Below are 14,709 nucleotides of genomic sequence, written 5' to 3'. Positions count from 1 at the left end.
TAGGTTTTCAATTTCCTTATTGGTCTTCTGTCTGGTTGATCTATCTATAGGAGAGAGTGATGTGTTGAAGTCTCCCACTATTATTGTGGAAACATCAATTGCTTCCTTTAGTTTTGCCAGTGTTTCTCTCATGTATTTTGTGGCACCTTGATTGGGTGCATAGACATTTACGATTGTTATTTCTTCTTGCTGAATTGCCCCTTTTATTAGTATGTAGTGGCCTTCTTTGTCTCTCAAAACATGCCTGCATTTGAAGTCTATTTTATCTGAGATTAATATTGCTACACCTGCTTTCTTTGGGCTGTAGCTTGCATGAAATATTTTTTTCCATCCTTTCACTTTCAGTTTCTTTGTGTCCCTGGGTCTAAGATGAGTCTCTTGTATGCAACATATCGATGGTTCATTTTTTCTGATCCATTCTGCGAATCTATATCTTTTAATTGGGGAGTTTAATCCATTTACATTCAACGTTAAAACCGTGAAGGCATTTCTTGAATCGGCCATCTTATCCTTTGGATTATGTTTGCCATATTTTTCCCTCTCTCTATTAATATCCTTTATTGTACCCATACCGAATCTCTTTAGTACTGAACCTTTCTCCAGGTCTCTCTGTCCTGTCTTTGTTTCTCTGTCTGTAGGGCTCCCTTTAGTATCTCCAGTAGGGCAGGTCTCTTGTTAGCAAATTCTCTCAGCATTTCTTTGTCCGTGAAAAATTTAAGCTCTCCCTCAAATTTGAAGGAGTGCTTTGCTGGATAAAGTATTCTTGGCTGGAAATTCCTCTCACTCAGAATTTTAAATATATCGTGCCACTGCCTTCTTGCCTCCATGGTGGCTGCTGAGTAGTCACTACTTAGTCTTATGCTGTTTCCTTTGTATGTGGTGAATTGCTTTTCTCTTGCTGCTTTCAGAACTTGCTCCTTCTCTTCTATGTTTGACAGTGTGATCAGTATATGTCTCAGAGTGGGTTTTTTTGGATTTATTCTATTTGGAGTTCGCTGAGCATTTATGATTTGTGTATTTATGTTGTTTAGAAGATTTGGGAAGTTTTCCCCAACAATTTCTTTGAATACTCTTTCTAGACCTTTACCCTTTTCTTCCCCTTCTGGGACACCAATGAGTCTTATATTCGGACGTTTCATATTATCTATCATATCTCTGAGGTCCATTTCGAGTTTTTCAATTTTTTTCCCCATTCTTTCTTTTATGCTTTCATTTTCCATTCTGTCATCTTCCAGGTCACTGATTCGTTGTTCAACTTCCTCTAGTCTTGTACTATGAGTGTCCAGAATCTTTTTAATTTGGTCAACAGTTTCTTTACTTTCCATAAGATCATCCATTTTTTTATTTAGTCTTGCAATGTCTTCTTTATGCTCTTCTAGGGTCTTCTTGATTTCCTTCATATCCCGTACTATGGTCTCATTGTTCATCTTTAGTTCTTTGAGTAGCTGCTCTAGGTGCTGTGTCTCTTCTGGTCTTTTGATTTGGGTGCTTGGGCTTGGGTTATCCATATCGTCTGGTTTTTTCATATGCTTTATAATTTTCTGTTGTTTTTGGCCTCGTGGCATTTGCTGAACTTGATAGGGTTCTTTTAGGGTTTGTAGACCAGTTGAAGTCCTTATCTCTAATTTATCAGATCTACAGCTTCGTGGAGTACACTTTCTCTAACTAACCAGCAGGTGGCGTCCACGAGCCACCTGTTCTCCACAAGCCAGATCTCCCCTGCTTAGCCTTTTTGGTGAGTGGGGGAGTGAGTCTTGTGGGGCCCAATTGGTGTACCAAGCTTGCGTGTGTAGTTGGTGTTGCCTGCCCTGTATGTGGGGCGTGTTTCTGGGCAGTCGGGGAGGGGGGGTGGCCCTAACAATCAAATCTCCCTGATGATCCTAGAGTTTTAAAGCTGCTGCAATAGTCTAATCCTTCAGTTCAGTCCTGCCACAGTTTGTCTCTGCCACTGACCCACAAGTCTTTGGTATTGGCGTATGGCTCCTGAGACTTGCAAGTGGGCCCCTCTTCCAGGCTGTGCACCCCGGGTCCTCTGTTGAGGGATGACTGTGCTATGTCACAGGTGAGTGCCGTCCCCCCAGGGCAGTTCTGGGCTGCTGGGCTGTGTTGGGAGGCTCCCAGTCTGCTCAAATGATGGCTGAATGGGGCTCTGTTAATTCACACTGCTCCCCCTTCCCAGCTCTGGGACATTCAGCTGAGGTTGCAGGGAAGGCTAATGTCCACGCCCAGTTTTGTGGTATGTGCCTGTTATTTGAAGCACTTCCGTCACACTGGGTTGTCTGGGGCAGCTCTGGGCTATGGGGCTGGCGATGGGCAGGAGTGTTTCCTGTCCACCAGGATGGTGGCTGTGAGCGGACACCCCCCTTTTCTTGGGAAGTTGTGTTGTTTAGTGAATTTTCTCAGCCACTGGATTATTGCCTTTTGTCTCAGAGCTCTCTTAGTTCTGCTCTTGACTTGACGTGCCCAAATTTCAATTGTTTGAAGCTTTCTGTATTGAGCTTCTTAGAGTAATTGTTTTAGAAAAAGCAAAAAGGATTTAAAAAAAAAAAAAAAAAAAAAAACGGCCCTCCTCAGAGATCTAATGGGTTATTGAAATGCTAATAGACAAAGCACCCAGGGCCATTAAGGAAAGGTGCACAGGGCAGAGAGATCAGCTTTGCTTCGGGATTTGCATATGCGCCTCAAGGCCTGATCTCCGCCCTTCCCCTTTCTGTGTTCACCAGAACTCCAAAAATCCTCTGCTTTTATTTTGGAGTTTTTCGTGTTGTTTTTTTTTTTTCTATGCCTGTATCCTCTCTGCTGGGCTGGCTGCTCTCAGAGTCTCTGGTGTCTGGTCTCAGTCTATCTATGGTTGGAGTTTGAATCAGTAGAATGAGTTTCCGATAAGAGCAGCCACTGCAATTCTCCCTTCTCCTTCCCGGAGGTGACAGCCCCTCCTCCCCCGGGACTGAGCCTGGCAGGGAGGGGCGCGGGTCCCCTGGCCGCAAAAACTTACAGATTTCGCTGATCTCAGCAGTTCCACGTTTTCATGAGTGTTGTATGAAGTATGCCCAAAGACAGATTGCTCTGTGGTGTCCAGTCCACGCAGTTCCTGGCTTTTTACCTACTTTCCTGGAGGAGTAACTAAAACATACAGCTCACCAGTCTGCCATCTTGCCCCGCCTCCGGTGTATGATTTTTTTAATGTGTCTTTGGATTCGATTTGCAAGTATTTTGTTGAGGATTTTTGCATGTATATTCATTACGGAGATTGGCCGGTAGTTTTCCTTTTTTGTAGCATCTTTGCCTGGTTTTGGTATTAGATTGATGTTAGCTTCATAAAATGAGTTAGGTAGTGTTCCGTTTTCTTCAATGTTTTGAAAGAGTTTGAGTAAGATTGGTGTCAGTTCTTTCTGGAAAGTTTGGTAGAATTCCCCTGTGAAGCCATCTGACCCTGGGCATTTATTTGTGGGAAAATTTTTGATGACTGATTGGATCTCTTTGCTTGTGATGGATTGGTTGAGGTCTTCTATTTCTTCTCTGGTCAGTCTAGGTTGTTCATATGTTTCCAGGAAATTGTCCATTTCTTCTACATTGTCCAGTTTGTTGCCATACAGTTGTTCATAATATCCTCTTATAATTTTAATTTCTTCAGGATCTGCAGTTATGTCACCTTTTTCATTCATTATTTTGTTTATATGGGTCTTCTCTCTTTTTGATTTTGTCAGTCTAGCTAGGGGCTTGTCAATCTTGTTGATCTTCTCAAAGAACCAACTTTTGGTGATATTTATCCTCTCTATTGTTTTTTTGTTCTCTATGTCATTTATTTCTGCTTTAATCCTTGTTATTTCTTTTCTTGTACTTGGTTTAGGATTGGTTTGCTGTTCATTTTCTAGCTTCTTCAGTTGATCCATTAGTTCTTTGATTTTGGCTCTTTCTTCCTTTTTAATATATGCGTTTAGTGCTATAAATTTCCCCCTTAGCACTGCTTTTGCTGCATCCCATAGATTTTGGTATGTTGTGTTCTCATTTTCATTCGTCTCTATATATTTAGCAATTTCTCTTGCTATTTCTTCTTTAACCCACTGATTGTTTAGGAGTGTGTTGTTTAACCTCCAGGTATTTGTGAATTTTCTAAGTCTCTGATGGTTATTGACTTCTAATTGTATTCCATTGTGGTCAGAGAATGTGCTTTGAATAATTTCAATCTTTTTAAATTTATTGAGGCTTGTTTTATGTCCCAGCATATGATCTATTCTGGAGAAAGTTCCGTGAGCACTAGAAAAGTATGTGTATCCTGGTGATTTGGGATGTAATGTCCTGTATATGTCTGTTAAATCTAATTCATTTATCAGATTGTTTAGGTTTTCAATTTCCTTATTGGTCTTCTGTCTGGTTGATCTATCTATAGGAGAGAGTGATGTGTTGAAGTCTCCCACAATTATTGTGGAAACATCAATTGCTTCCTTTAGTTTTGCCAGTGTTTCTGTCATGTATTTTGTGGCACCTTGATTGGGTACATAGACATTTACGATTGTTATTTCTTCTTGCTGAATTGCCCCTTTTATTAGTATGTAGTGGCCTTCTTTGTCTCTCAAAACATGCCTGCATTTGAAGTCTATTTTATCTGAGATTAATATGGCTACACCTGCTTTCTTTTGGCTGTAGCTTGCATGAAATATTTTTTTCCATCCTTTCCCTTTCAGTTTCTTTGTGTCCCTATGTCTAAGATGAGTCTCTTGTATGCAACATATTGATGGTTCATTTTTTTTGATCCATTCTGCGAATCTATATCTTTTAATTGGGGAGTTTAATCCATTTACATTCAACGTTATAACCGTGAAGGCATTTCTTGAATCGGCCATCTTATCCTTTGGTTTATGTTTGTTATATTTTTCCCTCTCTCTATTAATATCCTTTATTGTACCCATACCGAATCTCTTTAGTACTGAACCTTTCTCCAAGTCTCTCTGTCCTGTCTTTGTTTCTCTGTCTGTAGGGCTCCCTTTAGTATCTCCAGTAGGGCAGGTCTCTTGTTAGCAAATTCTCTCAGCATTTCTTTGTCTGTGAAAAATTTAAGCTCTCCCTCAAATTTGAAGGAGAGCTTTGCTGGATAAAGTATTCTTGGCTGGAAATTTTTCTCACTCAGAATTTTAAATATATCGTGCCACTGCCTTCTTGCCTCCATGGTGGCTGCTGAGTAGTCACTACTTAGTCTTATGCTGTTTCCTTTGTATGTGGTGAATTGCTTTTCTCTTGCTGCTTTCAGAACTTGCTCCTTCTCTTCTGTGTTTGACAGTGTGATCAGTATATGTCTCGGAGTGGGTTTATTTGGATTTATTCTATTTGGAGTTCGCTGAGCATTTATGATTTGTGTATTTATGTTGTTTAGAAGATTTGGGAAGTTTTCCCCAACGATTTCTTTGAATACTATTCCTAGACCTTTACCCTTTTCTTCCCCTTCTGGGACACCAATGAGTCTTATATTTGGACGTTTCATATTATCTATCATATCCCTGAGGTCCATTTCGATTTTTTCAATTTTTTTCCCCATTCTTTTATGCTTTCATTTTCCATTCTGTCATCTTCCAGGTCACTGATTCGTTGTTCAACTTCCTCTAGTCTTGTACTATGAGTGTCCAGAATCTTTTTAATTTGGTCAACAGTTTCTTTAATTTCCATAAGATCATCCATTTTTTTATTTAGTCTTGCAATGTCTTCTTTATGCTCTTCTAGAGTCTTCTTGATTTCCTTTATATCCAGTACTATGGTCTCATTGTTCATCTTTAGTTCTTTGAGTAGCTGCTCTAGGTGCTGTGTCTCTTCTGGTTTTTTGATTTGGGTGCTTGGGCTTGGGTTATCCATATCGTCTGGTTTTTTCATATGCTTTATAATTTTCTGTTGTTTTTGGCCTCGTGGCATTTGCTGAACTTGATAGGGTTCTTTTAGGGTTTGTAGACCTATTGAAGTCCTTATCTGTAATTTATCAGATCTACAGCTTCGTGGAGTACACTTTCTCTAACTAACCAGCAGGTGGCGTCCACGAGCCACCTGTTCTCCACAAGCCAGTTCTCCCCTGCTTAGCCTTTTTGGTGAGTGGGGGAGTGAGTCTTGTGGGGCCCAATTGGTGTACCAAGCTTGCGTGTGTAGTTGGTGTTGCCTGCCCTGTATGTGGGGCGTGTTTCTGGGCAGTCGGGGAGGGGGGGTGGCCCTAACAATCAAATCTCCCTGGTGATCCTAGAGTTTTAAAGCTGCTGCAATAGTCTAATCCTTCAATTCAGTCCTGCCACAGTTTGTCTCTGCCACTGACCCACAAGTCCTTGGTATTGGCGTATGGCTCCTGAGACTTGCAAGTGGGCCCCTCTTCCAGGCTGTGCACCCCGGGTCCTCTGTTGAGGGATGACTGTGCTATGTCACAGGTGAGTGCCATCCCCCCAGGGCAGTTCTGGGCTGCTGGGCTGTGTAGGGAGGCTCCCAGTCTGCTCAAATGATGGCTGAGTGGGGCTTTGTTAATTCACACTGCTCCACCTTCCCAACTCTGGGACAATCAGCTGAGGTTGCAGGGAAGGCTAATGTCCACGCCCAGTTTTGTGGTGTGTGCCTGTTATTTGAAGCACTTCCGTCACACTGGGTTGTCTGGGGCAGCTCTGGGCTATGGGGCTGGCGATGGGCAGGAGTGTTTCCTGTCCACCAGGATGGTGGCTGTGAGCAGACACCCCCCTTTTCTTGGGAAGTTGTGGTGTTTAGTGAATTTTCTCAGCCACTGGATTATTGCCTTTTGTCTCAGAGCTCTCTTAGTTCTGCTCTTGACTTGACGTGTCCAAATTGAAAGTCTTTGAAGCTTTCTGTATTGGGCTTCTTAGAGTAATTGTTTTAGAAAAAGAAAAAAGGATTAAAAAAAAAAAAAAAAAAAAAAGGACCCTCCTCAGAGATCTAATGGGTTATTGAAATGCTAATAGACAAAGCAACCAGGGCCATTAAGGAAAGGTCCACAGGGCAGAGAGATCAGCTTTTCTTCGGGATTTGCATATGCGCCTCAAGGCCTGAGCTCCGCCCTTCCCCTTTCTGTGTTCACCAGAACTCCAAAAATCCTCTGCTTTTATTTTGGAGTTTTTCGTGTTGTTTTTTTTTTTCTATGCCTGTCTCCTCTCTGCTGGGCTGGCTGCTCTCAGATTCTCTGGTGTCTGGTCTCAGTCTATCTATGGTTGAAGTTTGGATCAGTAGAATGAGTTTCCGATAAGGGCTGCCACTGCAGTTCTCCCTTCTCCTTCCCGGAGCTGACAGCCCCTTCTCCCACTGGACTGAGCCTGGCAGGGAGGGGCGCGGGTCCCCTGGCTGCAAAAACTTAAAGATTTCTCTGATCTCAGCAGTTCGACATTTTCATGAGTGTTGCATGAAGTATGCCCAAAGACAGATTGCTCTGTGGTGTCCAGTCCACGCAGTTCCTGGCTTTCTACCTATTTTCCTGGAGGAGTAACTAAAACATACAGCTCACCAGTCTGCCATCTTGCCCCGCCTCCCCTGTCACTTAATTTTTAATGATGCCTATGTTTTAACAATCAGCTCCAGAGATTTTTGAAAATTCAAGCCAGTTCCAGCATACCACTGAATGTTAGAGATGTAAGAAAATGTATATTTTTCAAGAAAACAATTCTCATTTCATAATTTCTCATTTATCTGAGAACAAAAAGATTACTCCAATGGCTCTTTGACTCCTCAAAAGAGTAATTCTCTTTTTTTGATACCCTTTACTCTTGGTGCTTCTACCTTATAGTTACTTGGGATCTTATAGAGAGTATAGTCAAGTGCACTGCACAGGGTTCCTTATGGTACTGTAGTTATCATATTCAAAAGATCTTACATATTGCTGATGTACCAGGTAGTATCCTGACTGTTGCTTAAGGATTTGCTTTTTCCTTCTAGCACTTTACTATTTTTAGTGACCCAAAAGAAAAATTAATAATGAGGACTTATTAAAGTAATATACATTCAAGATTATATCACTTAAAATATTTTATACTTTATATGCACCATAGACCAAATCTATCAAAAAAAGAACACGTATTTTTTTAAAAAGTTAAGTTTTCAGAATGTTTTTTGATTCTGTTATTTGCCAAATTAAACTTAAAAGGAAGAGCAGGGGGACAATGAGTGAATTGACACATACAAAGATATTTTCTAAATCACAGAAACTGAAGGTTCTTATTCTATGATCAAAATTTATTTTAAAAGGAAAAACTTCTTTCCATTTAAATTCTCCATTACAAAATTAGTAAATGGGCTAATTTTCATTTTGAATACAAGAAAGCAATTAAATTAAATTAAAATTAAACACTGTAAAATAAAAAGTTCAATACAAAAATTCATTTTACTCATACATTTCATACTTTTACCATTATGATAACCTGAAAAGACTCAGATACAGAATTTTAAAGTAAACCACAATGAACATGCACATTTTAATCTCACAGCAAAAAAAAAAATTATACCTTCATTAAAAAGGGTAAGGGATAAATTTAAAAATAAAAACATCTAATATTTGATTACCTGCTCTCCAATAATGTTTGGTTTCACTGGTCGACAAGGTAAGTGACAGATGCACATCCTGTAACCTAAAATGAAGAATGTCTGACTGTCTTATCACTGTTCATAAAATAAGAAATTATTGTTATATATTAATTTATCAATATTTATTTATTATTAACCATTAAATACCTAAATTCCAGAATAATTAGCAAATTTTATTTTATAAGAATAACTAGGATTATCCTTATATTTGTAATGTTATAATTAATTTATCTGAATGACGTTGCCTTAGTTTATGTTTGTTATACATGATATTTTGTAAAAGCAAATAAGGAGATCCAAGTTTGAATCCTGGTTCTGCCATGACTACTTAGTTTCTTTCGGACTTGGTTTTATCACCTATTCTGTGACCATGACTTTTTCTCCAGCTTTATCTTCTTTGCCTTGGCCAGTATATAGCCTCTGTTTCATTTATGACATGGTACTATCTTGGTTCCCTTCCACCTTTCTTCATATTCTTTACAGTTTCTCTTCTCCCTCTCGTATCCTAAAATGTAGATTTTAGGATCTGCTAATCTAAGCAGATACATTTGGTCTGCTACATGACTTTTTTTAAAAATTCAATTTTATTGAGATATATTCACCTACCATGCAGTCATACAAAGCATACAGTCAATTGTTCACAGTACCATTATATAGTTGTGTGTTCATCACCAAAATTAATTTTTGAGCATTTTCATTACCACACACATTTAATAAGAATAAAAATTAAAGTGAAAAAGAACAATTAAAGTAAAAAAGAACACTAGGTGCCTTCTTTTTCCCCCCATTTTTCTACTCATCCATCCATACACTGGACAAAGGGGAGTGTGGTCCATGCAGCTTTCCCAATCACATTTGCTACATGACTTTTTTCTCACGTCTTTCGCAATTTGACTCTCTTCATGATTCCAGTTATCTCCCCTACAGGAAGGAATCGCAAATTATATCTCTAGTTATAAACTCATTCCTAAGAGTCAGAACCCTATTTTCCAATTGCTTTTTAAGGCTCTATGCTTGATTATAGGTTCTGATTGATTATCTCAGAACTATTTTTCAAAGACTAAATTTATCATTTTCTCTTGATCCAGGCCTCTTATACTTTTTTTACTTTTTCTTTCAATAATAATGCCTTACAGTTGCTTTTAACTCAATGTTACTCATCTCTAATTCCTTTCTTCTTATATCTTCTATCCAGTCATTTCTTTTACTTCAAATGTTGAAGTGCCCAGGACTTGGCCCTTGGACTTCCTGTTTTTTTTTTTTTTCCATCTACATATACTTTTCAGTCTCATGACTTTAAATACCACCCATATGTTGACAACTCTCAAATCTGTATCTCTGGCCCAAACCTCTCCAAAAACTCTACACTCATATATCCTACAACCTATTCTGACAGCGCCATTAGAAGCATCTCAACATTTACATGCCCAAACCAAGGTCTTGTTTTTCTCCCCAAACCTGGTCCTGATGCTACTCCAGCCCAGTAAAGAATAACTCCATTTTTCTAGTTCCTTAAGCCCGCAAACTAAATATGTGTGACTCTCTTTCTCTTAATCCAGAACTGGCCTCATTTCCAGTTTATTGGGGACACAATGTCCCTAAAAAAAACAGCACACCACCAGCTGGGAATTTCCATGGCTGTCTCACATAAAGATGATTTCCAGCATAAACCATTCCAATCTCTTGAAAGAGTCTCTTTCTTGCCTGTCATCTCACAGCCAATCCATCAGCAGATCTTGTTTATATCTTCAACATATTTGCTAACTACTTTGCAGCCTGCTCACTAAGACAAGACTATCATACCTTCACTGCCTATCAGATCACCACCATGTAAAAGACCCCAACAGCCTGATTAACAAGCAAGTAAAGAACCATCACAAGCTATTTCAGGGGAGAAAATATCTTGGAGAAGGGAGACCAAACCTAACAGTTAAACAATGGCCCTAAATAAAGAATTCAAAAGAGGACTTTTAAATTAAAATAATGAGAGCTTTGTTTCTTTTTTGAGAAGTCGTCAATATGGTTTACTATACAATATTTTATATATATATACATGTGTGTGTGTGTGTGTGTGTGTGTGTGTATATATATATATATATATATATATATATATATATATATGATTAAACATAAAAGACAGAATGGCTTTTAAATTAGTTTCTAATTCCCTTTCCCTAAGGAACTGAAAACCTTTAACCAGTACTGCTAAGGAAATAATTCTGGCATAGTTGTAGCTTCTTTTCAGTGTGTCTCATACTAGTTTGTTTCATCCAGTTTGGTTGAAACCCCAGGTAACTATATTTAACAACTTCTATGCTCATACAATCATATACAAACATAAGTGTACACATGTTTAAAGTTGATATTTAGGTTTTTGTTTTATCCAAATGGACTATTATAAAACATTCCCTATATGTTATTTTCATTAGGAAACCCTTCCAAATTAGGTGGTATACATCTAATATATTCTTTTCAATGGCTGTAAAATATTTCATGTTATGGATGTACTATAATTCATTCAACCATCACTGTACTCATTTTAATTATAGTTCTTGTCACTAAGTCACATGGCAATGAATATCCTTGTACACCTATCCTTGTCTATTGATTCTTTTACTTCTATGGCACTGCCAAGAGAGGGACTGGCTGGTGAATGAATATGTGTATTTTAAATTTTAAAAGATGCTGCCAGATATCTTTTCAAAATTGCTATAATCATTCACCAACAAAAAGTTAGAGTATTCATTTACCCACAATCTACCTGAAAAAAGTGTTATTACTCCTTTACCGTTTGCCAGTCTGATGGCTGAAAATATTGTCCGTTTTCATTTTATACTTTTCTAAGCACTGGAAACATCAAAATCCTTAAAATTATTCATTGACTATTTGATTATACTTTTCTTATGAATTGTGATTTATATGCTTTTTCCATTTTGTCTATTTGGTGGGCTTTTCTTTTCAATCAATTTGCAAAACTCTTTGTAAATCATAGTAACCTTTTATCTGCCAACTGCATTGCACATATTTATTTCCCAATCAGTTACTTTTTTGTGGTCTCTTTGGCCGTGCAAAAGTAGATGATTTTTAAATAGTGGAAAAAAAAAATTTTTTTTTTAAAATAGTTTTTGGATTTCTTGTCTTGGTAGAAAAGGTTCCCCCATCCTTGGGTAGATGTCACCTACATTTTCTTCTAAAAAATGTCTTTTTCCTTTACATTTAATTAGTTTATTTATCAGGAATTTGTTTAAATAGGGGTGAGAGATTTTTTTCTTCAAGATGGACAACAAATTATAATAGAATCTTAATTAAACTATGCTTTCTCACTAAAATGAAAAGCTGCCATTGTCCTATATTAAATTCGCATGTACAGGGGGACCTATTTCTGTCTTGTCTATTTTGTTCTATTGACTTGTTTAGTCCTACTGTCACCACGTTATTTTTCTTATATTGAATTTATAGTGTGCTTTATCTACAGGATGCTTAATTTGCCTTCACTATTCTTATTTTTCTTGGCTGTTCTGGAAGAAGAAACTGGAAGTCATAGAGGGGATACACTATAACTGCAGTTCTGAGACTATGTGTGTGGTTAGACTCACTGTGTATTAAAGTTCCAGATGAAATTTAAGACATTTAAAAAATGTGGAAATGAAAGGAAATGAAATAAGCTTCAGTGGCAGAGAGATTCCAAAACGAGCTGAGAGGTCACTCTGGTGGGCACTCTTATGCACAATATAGACGACCCTTTTTAGGTTCTAATGAATTGGGGTAGCTGGCGGTAGATACCTGAAACTATCAACCTACAACCCAGAACCCATGAATCTTGAAGACGATTGTATAACAATGTAGCTTATGAGGGGTGACAATGGGATTGGGAAAGCCATAAGGACCACACTCCCCCTTGTCTAGTTTATGGATGGATGAGTAGAAAAATGGGGGAAGGAAACAAACAAACAGACAGACAAAGGCACCCAGTGTTCTTTTTTACTTTAATTGCTCTTTTTCACTTTAATTATTATTCTTGTTATTTTTGTGTGTGTGGTAATGAAGGTGTCAGGGATTGATTTTGGTGATAAATGTACAACGATGTAATGGTACTGTGAACAATGGAATGTACGATTTGTTTTGTATGACTGCGTGGTATGTGAATATATCTCAATAAAATGAATATTAAAAAAAGGGATTTTCAATGAAACACCATCCACATTAATTTGAGGACAACTGACATTTTCATGACATCCAGTCTTAATTATCTAAGAATCTAGGGAGTCTTACTTGGTAAGATCTCAATTTTTGTTCTTCAACTTTAGTATTTTCTTTATATGGATCCTCTTCTTTAATTTACTTCCAAAATAGTGTCATTTTTGTCATTAGTATGAATGATGTATTTTTCCTAATTTCCATTTATTTAGAATACCAAAGATTATAATCTCTGAATATGTATCTTATATCCTGCCATTGAATGCTCCTATGGTAGATTTCTTTTTTTAAGCCATCATCAGGAAAAAAGCAATAATGTTATCTTTTCTTTTCTAATATTCATACCAATTACTTTATATTCTTGTTTTATTTACTATACTTTGAAAAATACATGTAAAACTGTAGTTCTACTGAAAACATAAAATTATAATTTATTAAAACATTGTTCAATAAGCAATTTGGATCCTCAGAACCAAGCAGAGTCTCAGTACAGAGCAGATGCTTAATAAATGTTTGCTGAACTAAACTAATTGTATCATTTTTCTATTGCCTGTACAGCTAAAAGGTCTTATACTAAATACAAAGGAGTTGGGGAAAGAATAAAGTCCCTCATAATTTTAAACTGAAAATATTTTATGTTCAAAATAATATTCCAAAACTGGTACCAAATGTTGAATTTCATTTAAATCACTTTTTAACAAGTACAAAAATACCAACCTTCAAATTCAACTGAGACTTTCCAGTGTAAATTCTGAAGGTGACGACGAAGCTTATGACTATTACAAGCTCTGAATTTTTCTGTAGGGCACAATGGACAAGATTGTTTGCTTCCTAAAGAAAAAAAAAATATAAAGCACAGAATATACTAGCTATTAATGTCTGGATTTGGCTACAAAGGAGTTAATAGAGGACCACCCATCTCCTTTTCAACTTTAGGGAGATGTTTAATCCTGAGTTAGCTAACAATAATTGTAACACATGGTCAGAAATTTTTTTTACCCTGACTCTCTTCTGTTTGGCTAGCTGATGTTCTTGTTGCAACTGGTGACAGAGAGAATGAGGAAGTGATAAACTACATGATATCCCTCCAGCCAAAGTGCCTACCAGAGAGCAACACTGTACTTTGGACAGGGGAAAGGGCAGCAGTTATCATAATCGCAGAGGCAAGAGCTGGACAGAGAGTGTAAGTACCTGTTGTGATATTCCTCTACTACTGTGGCAGTAATGAAAACAGTTGTGTAAGATGTGGAATTAGAAAATTGTAGGAAGGAACTGGAAGGAGAAGATTTGAAATAATATACTTGCTGTTCTGAGACTAGGGGCGTGGTTAGACCCACAGGATCTTATTACTAACTTTGTAAGTCTGTCTTTCTTTATTAACATTTCCAAAAAGATCATGGATCATCAAAACAAAGGTCTTATATAATTAGAAATGCAATGCATCTCAGATAAAACTGATAAATGGTGTACAAAAGAATTAAAATCTCAAATTCAATGTTAAAGCAATAAAATACACAAAAATAATCAATAACATTTAATACTTATTAATCCAAAAATATCTTTCATATATAGCATAATGCAAATATAGGTACAAATATTTCCTACTTCAAAAGGAAATTATGGCATCTTATAAGTTAAATACATTGCAATTTAGGGCACTAAGGAATAAAACAGAACAGAGGCGAAATTTTAAAAATGAAAAGATGATACCAGGAATAAAGCAACATGGTCAAAGAGAAAGAGACCAGACTTTGTAGTCAGGTAGGCCTGACTCAAAATATGTCTTCACAACCTAGAACTGGCCATGACTTAGAAGGTACATATAGTGAAGAACCCTTCAGTAAGGGAGGAGAAAAATTAGGAAAGTGCATTGTCACAGAAGCTATGAGAGAGAGAGAGAGGGAAACAACAACCTTTCATAAAAGACAGAGTAGCTGTTAACTGCATGGAATGCTACTAAAACGT

The 14,709-nt window shown here is 37.4% G+C and overlaps 1 protein-coding gene across 3 annotated transcripts in view; it reads right to left on the bottom strand.

Moving 5' to 3' along the window:
- TRMT1L (tRNA methyltransferase 1 like) overlaps positions 1-14,709 on the bottom strand; it is a 69,996-nt gene that overhangs the window by 47,090 nt on the left and 8,197 nt on the right. For all 3 annotated transcript variants that reach the window (XR_005215154.1, XM_037825171.1, XM_037825172.1), the window contains 2 exons: positions 13,462-13,575; positions 8,527-8,591 (listed from right to left, as the gene is read on the bottom strand). Coding sequence is in view for 2 of the 3 variants with exons in the window: in XM_037825171.1 (XP_037681099.1) it covers positions 8,527-8,591; positions 13,462-13,575 (179 nt within the window). In the remaining variant the exon portion in view is untranslated. The remainder of the gene's footprint in view (positions 1-8,526; positions 8,592-13,461; positions 13,576-14,709) is intronic.

The sequence above is a fragment of the Choloepus didactylus genome, chromosome 2 (genome assembly GCF_015220235.1).
Source record: "Choloepus didactylus isolate mChoDid1 chromosome 2, mChoDid1.pri, whole genome shotgun sequence".
Taxonomy (NCBI): domain Eukaryota; kingdom Metazoa; phylum Chordata; class Mammalia; order Pilosa; family Megalonychidae; genus Choloepus; species Choloepus didactylus.
The sequence above is the reverse complement of the archived record's forward strand: the minus strand, read 5'-3'. Positions and strand labels throughout refer to the sequence as shown.